The 10469-nt window shown below is 44.0% G+C and overlaps 1 protein-coding gene across 2 annotated transcripts in view; it reads left to right on the top strand.

The window, feature by feature from the left end:
* nlgn1 (neuroligin 1) overlaps positions 1-10469 on the top strand; it is a 384465-nt gene that overhangs the window by 3309 nt on the left and 370687 nt on the right. For both annotated transcript variants that reach the window (XM_056275600.1, XM_056275599.1), the window contains exon 2: positions 1729-2109. In XM_056275600.1, the coding sequence (XP_056131575.1) occupies positions 2004-2109 (106 nt within the window). In that variant the 5' untranslated portion in view covers positions 1729-2003. The remainder of the gene's footprint in view (positions 1-1728; positions 2110-10469) is intronic.

The raw sequence follows: 10469 nt of genomic DNA, 5'->3' as shown, positions 1-10469 counted from the left end.
GCACGCTTAAATTGCAGCGTGTGATGTGGCCACGCAGGTGTGCGCAGCCAAACAGGATTTCCTCCTCGTGCAAAAACAGTAAAGGGTGAACGCATCCACGTGGAAGACTGACTCGTGTACTGGACTGAAAAAACCTATACCGGGATGACAGACCTCCGCGTCCTACCTCACACCATGTACACGGGCGCACGTGTACAAACAGACACGTGCACGCCCGCGCGCTCACACACGCGGACGGCTCAGTGCCCTGCCATCTCTAACAGGTTGATGGGGGGGGGGGGGGGGCTGGTTGAACGGGACGACCACTCAGGCACAGCCGTTTTTCCACCGGAACCCCCCCACACACACACACCCCCACCCCTCCCCCACTACCCGGTCTCCGTGTCTCCGGCAGAGCATTTGGTTTTTAAGTAATTCTTTCGCACCGGTAAAGTGAATTGCTCACTTCTCAAAAACATTTCATTAGTTGCTCATATCTGATGCTTTTTTTACCCCCCCCCTTCAGTTTTTACCCCCCTCCCCCCTTCCGGTTTGAGAGATCTCTGTGATTTCCAGTGCGCTGGGATCACACCGTCATCCTTTATAATTAGAGTCTGCTGAAACAATAGTCGGCTGACTTGAAAACACCGGCACATCCTTTTTTATGTGAACCAAGAGACTATCTGGCACGCCAGGCAAATTAGGGTGTATAAAACGGAAATTTTAATTACAACTGCTAATGGCTGATATACTAATAAAGTGTTATTGGACTGAAAACATAATTGTCTGCTTAACATTTCTTGACATCGCTTAAAACGTTAATTGTCTTTTTTTTATTATTTTTTTGATGTGTTGCAGGAGACAGAGTCTGGACTGGTCCAGTTCGGAAACACTGGGAAAACAGGCAAAACCACTCCAAGTACAAGTACTGCTGCTCCTACCAACGCTATTCTACTACAGCCACTGCTGCTTCTGAGACTACTATCAGCACCTCCACCTTCTGCGCTGACACCGCCCTTACTGGACCTCTTACCCGTCTCGGAAGCGATGGAGAATGCACCGCTGATTGGCTCCTCCGCTTGATTACAAGTGGTGCCTTATGATGATGTAACGCCACCACCACCCCCCCCCCCTTCTTCATCATTGCGGTTGTCCATCGCCACACATGAACGGTTGATGGGGAAGCACTGCGTTGCCATGCCAACACCATCGTAGAGTTTTGTTTGTCGACGGGGAGGATAACGATGGCTTCCGGATCGGGACTGAACCCTTGGCGTTGCGTGGATTTTTGAAGAAGACCGTCTCCTGATCGCAGCCGGAATTACCCGCCTGCCTACGTCTGTGTGTGTGTGAGAGTGTGTGTGCGTGTGCGCGCGTGTGTGTGTGTGTGTGTGTGTGTGTTTTTTTTTAGTGTTGGATGTGTGTGTGACTGCAAGCACGTGGCGCAGGTTTGGGACACAGTCAAAGGATTTTAAAAACAAGGAAAAGAGCCCAGGAATTGGCGAGAGGAAGGACGAAAACAAAAAGGAAGGGCACAACAACAACAACAACAACACAAAAACCAGACGGTGCCAAACACAGGACCGGCAGCCATGGCCCAGAGAAGGCCGCGCGTGAGGACCCGGTGTCAGGTCTGTCGGTCACCCGAGAGAGGAGGCAGTGTAATGGGTAAAGCGAATCCGCGGAGGTCGCCGGATGTGGGCCGGGCGCCTGGCTTACTCCTCTGCATCCGTCTGTTCCTCCTACAAGCCTCCCTCAGTGCCGTGTTGGCGCAGAAACTGGATGAGAGCGACCCGGTGGTCACCACCGCCTACGGCAAGCTCCGAGGGGTCAAAAAGGAGCTCAACAACGAGATCCTGGGCCCCGTTGTGCAGTTTCTTGGCGTTCCTTATGCCTCCCCCCCTACCGGCAAGGGCCGCTTCCAGCCGCCCGAGCCCCCGGTGCCGTGGCCGGATGTCCGCAACGCCACCCACTTCGCTCCGGTGTGCCCTCAAACCATCGTGGAGGGCCGCCTGCCAGACGTGATGCTGCCGGTGTGGTTCACCAACAGCATCGACGTGGTGTCGACCTACGTCCAGGATCAGAGCGAAGACTGCCTCTATCTTAATATCTATGTCCCCACCGAGGATGGTGAGTTAGCCTGCAGGCCCTGCGGGAGCAGCGGGGCGCTGGTGGGGGGGGGGGGTTTAGAGTCCACGGCCAGCTGGCGGGAGTAATGTTATTCTGTTAGATTTTCTTATGATCTGTGGGAGACTGCATCTCTGTGTCTCTCTGTCTATTTATTTGCCTGTCTGTCTGTCTGTCTGTCTGTCTGTCTGTCTGTCTGTCTTAAAGGGAGTGCATGACTATGCATGCTAACTGTGCATGCCACTACTTACTACATGAGTGTGTGAGCTTTGTTTTGTTAGAGAGCAGTAGTGTGTGTGTGTGTGTGTGTGTGTGTGTGTGTGTGTGTGTGTGTGTGGTTGACCACTTCGGCACACCCATTCAAGCTAACGACACACCTCCTGATCCCCGACCCACCTCACACGATCACTCCCCTCTCCACTACTTTACTATTTCTTCCCATCACTTTTTCCCTGTTTCCTTCACTCTGTACTCCCCCCCCCCCCCCCCGGTCAGTTTCCTCTCTACCAACACCATCAACACTTCTCCATCTGTCGTTTTCTCCTCTTCATCCTCCTCGTCTACCTAGCTCTCCTCCTGCTCCGATGACTCCCTCCCTCGTATGTCCTGTCCCTCCTTCTCTCTCTCTCTTCCCGCTCCCTCCTCCCTGGTCTTCCCCCCGACTTGTCTATAACTCATCATGTCTGTTGTGCTCTGACACAATGACTGGACTTCATCACACAAGACACACTCATTGTGATAATCACTGCCGATTGATTTTGCTGGCCGGCTGATTGGCTGGCTGGCTGGCTGGCTGACTGGCCGACTGGCTGGCTGACTGGCTGGCTGGCTGACTGACTGGCTGGCTGATGAACTGAATACTGTGCTGACTGAGCCACTGTGATTCTGTGACCCTCTGTCTCACTTTTTGTCTGTTTTCCTCTCTTGCCCTCTCTCTCCCCCTCTCTCTGCCTCCCTCTCTCTTCTTCCTCTCTCCATCTCTCTCTCCCTCTCCTTCTCTCTCTCTCTTCCTCCCTTTCTCTCCCTCCCCCCCTCTCCCTCTCTCCTTCTCTCTCCATCTCCCCCCTTCTCTCTCTCTCTTGCTCTCTCTCTCTCTCTCTCTCTCTCTCCATCTCTCTCTCTCTCTCTCTCTCTCTCTCTCTCTCTCTCTCTCTCTCTCTCTCTCTCTCCCTCTCTGTCGCTCTCTCTCTGTTACTTTCTGTCCCCAGTTTGCTCAGTCAGCCAGCTGTATGTGTGTGAATGTGTGTGTGTGTGTGTGTGTCTGATGTGTGTCTGCTGCACAACAGTGTGTGTGTGTGTGTGTGTGTGTGCGTGCGTGCGTGCGTGTGCATGCCAGCTCCTGTGTGCGTGCGTGTCAAGGAGCTCCATGTTATTTTTTAGTCTTCTATTCATTTTTCAGTCAAAAGAATATCCAAGGAATGTGCCAGGAAACCCGGCAAGAAAATATGTAGACAAGGAGGTATGTATGATCTGAACGCTACCTATACAATGTCACCAAGCAGGAAGAAGTCAGAAAAGCTAAGTCAAAACTTTGTTGTACAGCAAAGAGAAAAAAGAAAGGCAGTCAACATCTATCAGTCATCCAGGATGAAACAGTCATGATAAAACAGTAAGCTTCTGAGATGCGTACTTCTCCAAAAAATATGAACCCTAGCTCACGCACTTCATGTGTAGACCGTGTGTAGACCTTGTGTGGGATGGCAGGTCATGGCGAGACGTTTTTGTTCTACCTACATAGACGGGTGTGTGTCAGAGCTCTGATTGGTTGGCAGGATTGGTAGCGGCTGAGATTTGATTGGCTGCCAGAGCAAAGGTCAGAGTGTGCCCAGTAATGGCTGATGTGTGAGGAGATAACAGAGTTAGATGAGGCACCTAGCCACCCACTCGCTCACACACACACTCACACACACACACACACACAGACTCATCGTGTTGTTGGGCAGTGTTAAACAAGATGAGCTCAGACTGGACCTTGAGGGTGTAATCTCCATTAAAAGAAAGAAGATCTCTGCTCCATTGGCTCGCTCTACTATATCAACCGCTGTTTCATCAAGTTAATGCCCTCTCTCTCTCCCTCGTTCTCTCTCCCTCTCTTTATCTCTCTCTCTCTCATTTAATGCATCTTTCACTTGTCTTTCCCTGCCTGTGTAAGTGTGTATGTGTGTTTGTGTGCGAGTGTGTGAGTGTTTATGTATGTGTGTGTGTGTGTTTTTGCTGCTGACAATGTCCTTGATAAGATGTGGGTGTTAATGTCATCCTGTTGGCAGCAGCTTGCATCATCACTTAGTGTATGTCCACGCCATACTTGCCGCGCGCACATACACACACACACGCACACGATGTCACCCTATACTTGTGGGGACCCCTCATTGACTACATCCATTCCCCTGACCTTAACCTAATCCTAACACTAACTTTAACCCTAAACCCAAGTCCGAACCCCACTGAGGCCAATTTGTGATAATGGGCTATACAAACAAAATTGACTTGACTTGACTAAAACCCTAAAATGGACTATTTTCCTCATGGGGACCTATAAAATGTCCCCATAAGGTAGGGGGTTTCAGGTTCTTCTATCTTGATGGGGGCATTTGGTCCCCATTAGGATAGAAAAACCTGGTATACACACACACACACACACACACACACCTGTGATCCACCGTCCTCCTTTTCATCCTCTTCTCCCTTTCTTTTTTCTCTCCTTTTCTCCTGTTTTCACCATTTTAATTTTCATCTCTTCTCTTGGATTGTATTCGTTTCTCTCCTTCGTGTGCAGTTTAACAAGCTATGATGCTGAAAAAAAATACAAATGTTTGAAGGGGGAATGTATTTACTATGTGATCTTATACTTGTTGACTCAGATACATTAAATGCATCACTCTATAACCTCGAATTGTACTAAATTTAGGCCGATTACATTCACAAAGTGACATGCAATTTAGACAGATAGTAAAGGCTTGCAGACTCCTGCAGTGTGACCATCAGCTTCAGTTAACATGGCTTATGACTGACACAATGCAATGAACAAAAACCAAATTATTCCATTTAAAAGTGTTGGCAAAATAGCTTTTAGCTTGACTGGTAGCATCAATGAGCAGCTATAATGGTTTCCAATTAAAGCGAAGGAAACTCCAGTAGCGGTAATTTGCTAATAAAGAATGCCCTTGTGTCGGTTAGGTGGGTCTTGATGTATTTTAAGTGTTACCTTCCTAGAAGCAGAACCTAATTATGCGGTGACATTCAGGGTTTTCAGTCAATTTACTTTCAGTCTAAATCTTTTTTTAGGATGCTAATGACTAATTACGAAAGCTCTGAGAGGCATGTGGTTCTTTTTTAGTCAGGGTCATTTTTGTTGTACCATATCTGTTGTTTTAATACTCATTTTGGCCACAATATTTCTTTTTCATCTGTGAAAACGAGTTTTCACAGGTGAACATTTTTTTTCAGAATCATTTTCCAAGTGTTTGTTGTTATAATATTCGTTTCGGCCACAAGAGGCTGAAATGCACCACTAGCATATGTTATAAGTAGCCCAGTGAGCACCAACTGGGATTTCACCGTTGATTTCTAGTTGAAAACTTGGCGACATTTGGTCTGAAGGTTTAAGACCTCTTTTTGCCCTCTTTTCAACCAGCTAAAATGCTGTTACAATATCAACGTGTCTTAAAACACAAATGTGTTTATTCATTTTGATAATTTGTTCAGTTGTAGGTTGAAAGAGACAATTGATCAGTGTGAAGGTATTTCTCCAAAGTCATTCTGCACTGTTAGACGAAATGTGGTCTACACAAAAACGCAATTTCAACGAATTTAATGTTTCATATAAATATAATGTCATAAATACGTCATAAAAGCTTCCAGGACATCATAATGGGAGCAGATCTATACATTAATGTAAAATGGCTAATAAAGAAATTAATGCTAGCCTGAAAGAAAACGTGAATGCTTTCAGTCCTGCTAGTGAGCATTTTTCCATTGAAAAGACTTTGCAATAGGGAAATTTTCACAAAAGTTAATTTTTTGTTCTTGTAGAATAAATTATAATAATGATAATAATGAAATTTATTGTATGGCACTTTTCGAAACAAAGTATTTCACAGAACAGGATAAAACAATAAAAAAATCATACAAAAAACATGGTAAGAGAATATGATATTAAGCATTAACAAATAACACCATAAAATAAGAGCAAAAGGGAAGTGAGCAATTTGTTAATTGAAACAATTACAAAAATAGGTAAGAGTAAAAATTTAATGTATATAAAAACAAATATCAAACATTTGTAAAAGTTTTCATAAAAAGAAAAGTTTTAAGATGAGATTTAAAAGAAGCTAGAGGCTTGGTTTGTCTTGGTTCAATTGGAAGAGAGTTCCATAGTGTGGGGGCTCTAACAGCAAAAGCCAGATCACCCTTTGTGACAAACCTAGACCTGGGAATATCCAGATCAGATAACATAACAGAGTTAAACACACCATGGTTTTGAATAACCTGGCCAAGAGACGGTATGTATGTAGAAAACAGAAAGGTCAAGAACTGAGCCCTGAGGGACACCACAACTCAACTGAGCCATCAAGGAAGCAGAGTTACCGAGAACAACAGAAAAAGTTCTGTTGGGAGAAGTATGTGCATAATAAACTAAGAGCCAAGCCTTTGATGCATACCCAAGATTCTAAGTGATGTAAGAGGATACCATGATCGACTGTGTCAAAGGCAGCACTTAAGTCTAAAAGAACTAAAACTGAGCAGTCACCTATGTCTGCAGTCAGCAGTAGGTCATTAGTAACTTTAACTAGCGCTGTCGCAGTACTATGAAGTGCTCTAAAACCAGACTTGAAACTGTTAAAAACACTTAGTGTTCATAAAAGATATCAATTGAGATAAAATTACTCTCTCTCTCTTAGATAAAAAACACAATTTGGAGATTAATCTGTAATTACTTGAGGAAAAGGGATCCAAATTAAGTTTATTTAGCAATGGGTGAACAACGGCTTGCTTAAAACTGTCTGGAAAAGAACCAGAGGCCAGAGAATTATCAAGAATTTGCAGAATAAAGAACAGTTGAAAATACCTCCTTGAGCAGCTTAATGGGGATGATGTCTAAGATGCAGGAGGAGGAGTTCATATTGAAGACTGTACTCTGTAACACTGAAATTGTAATTGGTTGAAACTGGGTAAAAGAGGCAGAGTTAACATGGGGAGAGGAAAGAATGCAAAGACAAGGCTGGATTTGGGACCTGGTATCCTCCACCTTATTTACAAAATGAGCGAGAAATTCTTCAGACAGCTCAACATCAGATTCAAAAAAGAAGCGGCGGGACCATAATAACAGAATCAATTACCCTAAAGACAATTTTAGGGTTGTGTTTATTTTTGGATATCAGTTCAGAGACGTAAGCTGATCTTGAATGCTTAACTGCCCTCTGGTAAATTAACATTTGGTTTTTAAGGGTATTATGTGCTAATTCAGACTTTTTGGCCTTCCATTGTCGTTCAGATTTTCCACAGTCTTCTAAGGGCATGAGTGTGATCATTCAGCCAGGGGAGGTTATTCGATTTAATTTCCTAGTTTTAAACTGAACAGTTTGGCCAAGGATGGATGGGCACTGATCATTGAATGAATTTAACAGTGCATCTGGATTGAGAGGAGATATAGAGGGATTAAAGGATGGTGAATTAAAAGCATCACCGAATTCAACTGCAGAACCAGCAATGAGAATGCGAGAGCATGTTTTAGGATAGTGACTAAGAACAGGGGCGCAACGGGGGGGGGGGGGGGGGGGGGCTGCACACAGGTGCCGCATCAGCGTGGGCACCAAAAGAGTATGCAAAAAAATATTATAATTTAAAAATATAACATGTAACTATATATTCTAATGCAAAATTCTCATATGTAAGTAATAATATTTATGAATATTAAACTTGAAAAAACGAATAGGCCTTTAACCAGAAATTGTTTACTGCACACTGTACTTTTGGCGCCCCCGCTGATGCGGCGCTCTGCCCCCCCCCCCCATTGCACCCCTGACTAGGAATAAAACTGTCATAGAACTTTGAAAAACAACAGCTTTATGGTCAGTTACAAGCATATCCACCAGATTAAGACAGTCAAGAGAAAAACCAGATGAGAGTACAAAGTCTAAAATGTGACCTTTGGAACGTGTGGCCCCTTTGAATGAGGTTAAAAGTGTATAAGATCTAAAAAATTGTGACGAGAGGGAGTGGGAAGGACAACATACACGAATATTAAAATCACTGAGAATAAGCACCTTGTCATATTTAGGCGTGACAATAGATAGAAGCTCAGAAAACTCAGAAATAAAACTGAGTTAGGGGGCCTATAAATTAAGATGCAGAGTAAAGGGGGCCAGTGATTAAGAAACGAAAACCTCAAAGGAGATAAAATAACCAAAAGTAACAGGATGACACTTAAGACCTAACTTATTAAAAAAAAAACTGTGCTGCGTGCTGCAGGTTGGCCGCTAGCATCCGGTTACCCAGCGTTTTGGGGTGGACTCCGTCAGTTCTGAAGAGGGAGGAACAATCACTCTTGTCTTGCATTGCTCTGTAAAAACAAAAAAGGTGTGTTCATACAGGAACCGAACCGGGTCACCCACGGGTAAAGGCTTGGACTATATTGCACCAGTGCAAGCGATTCCCCATGGAGGGGCTATAACCTAGTCAATGCAATTTCTATGAAGGTGCAACCTCCAAAACAAAAACCGCTTATATCTTTATTAGTTATTAGTTAGTTTATTAGTTATTTTTACATTAATGTATAAAAAATGATCCTGACCCCAAAAAAAAACAAAACTTTCCTCTCGGGCCTTCATAGATGAAAAAAAATAAAAATCTCCAGGCCCAAATTAGTATTACAACAACAAACACTTGGTAAAGGATCCTGCCAACAAAAAAGAAAAAAAAAACCACCTGCATCTCAGGGCTTCTAACTAATTGATAATGTCCAAAAAAAAAAAGTTTTTTCCACGAGTTGCTGTGCTGCAATGTCTTAACTTTGTGCTGCTAGCGGACAAACGTGTGCGGTGATGAAGCTGTTGGGGGTAAAAGAAAAAGCGAGCGTGATACAGATAAAGAGGAAGGTGGAGGGATAAACACCTCTGAGGGGGAAAAAAAAAGAGGACAAATAAGGGAAGCTACAAAAGAAGACACAAAGGGTGAGAAAGGCAGAGAAAACTTTCTAATTGCTTTGGAATTGATTTCCCCCTTTTTCTTGTGCCTGCTGCAGGGTACCATCCTGTAGCGCGGTGGTCAAAGCCGGTTTCTTTGGTTAAAAGTGGCTATTTTTGATGTGCTGTGGTTGGAGTGTGGTCATTAAGTTGTCACATGCTGGGACAGCGGTCTCTCTAATGAGACTTGTGGTGGCAGCACGGCAGTCGGCGTCCTGCTCCCTCGCTGTGCCGTGAATTTTGAATCCAGGCGTAAGACTGAATGATTTTTTTTTTGCAGAAAGTCACTTGGTTTCGACTCGACAGTCATAGATAACGCCGTGACACAGAAACATCCCTGAAGGGGTAGAAAAGAGGGGTTGGGATTCAGATCCAGAGATCACAGATAGCTCTTGAGGATCTCCGTGTTTGTTAATGAACAATTTTAGAGCTGCAAAATTATGGATCTTAAACTTCAAAAAAAGAAAGTGGAGGGGGAGCTATTAATTTTTGATTGCTGCTGTACCTCGAAACCAAGTGTGGCGAGCGGCCTCCACCACGCGTTTACAGCAGCCCACACTGCAGCGACAAAAGCACCCACCAAGTAATGGCGTAGGACAAAACAGTTATAACATTAGCAAAGCCTCGGTGTGCAACCTCGGGGGGGTGGATAGGGTTTGTTTGGAAAGGTGGTTTTTGGAAGATTAAAATGTTAAAACATTCCAGCTGATAGCTTACTGGAGCTTATGAATTTGGTATGCTGATGCGCGCGTTAAAAAAAATGCTGACAGCTAATTTGGATTTTAAATAAATTAAGTTGCATCAATTGACAGGAGAATTGCAGCAGTTTCTACTCGAGTTAATTATCTTTCTTTCTCCGTGCCACACTTCATCCTTAACTTTCCTATTCAGTAGACCAAAAATAATAATGTCAAGAGATTAGTTCGGTATTCTGTAGCATCACATTAATATGCTCTGATGAAGTTTTTCACTCAGCGGCGGGTTTTGTTCAAGTGCTGCAGATCTGAAATGTATAAAACATACCCTTTAAAGACAAAACTACATTTTCATTAATAGCCGGTACTTAAATAGAGGCCACTTCTTTACTCTATTATGGAGGCTGGGTTATTAAACCTTATATTTCTGGTTTCTTTTGTGTACAAAAAAAAAGTGCAAAAATAAATAGCTTTAATTTTCTTC

The sequence above is a fragment of the Lampris incognitus genome, chromosome 3 (genome assembly GCF_029633865.1).
Source record: "Lampris incognitus isolate fLamInc1 chromosome 3, fLamInc1.hap2, whole genome shotgun sequence".
NCBI classification, from domain to species: Eukaryota; Metazoa; Chordata; class Actinopteri; order Lampriformes; family Lampridae; genus Lampris; species Lampris incognitus.
The sequence above is the reverse complement of the archived record's forward strand: the minus strand, read 5'-3'. Positions and strand labels throughout refer to the sequence as shown.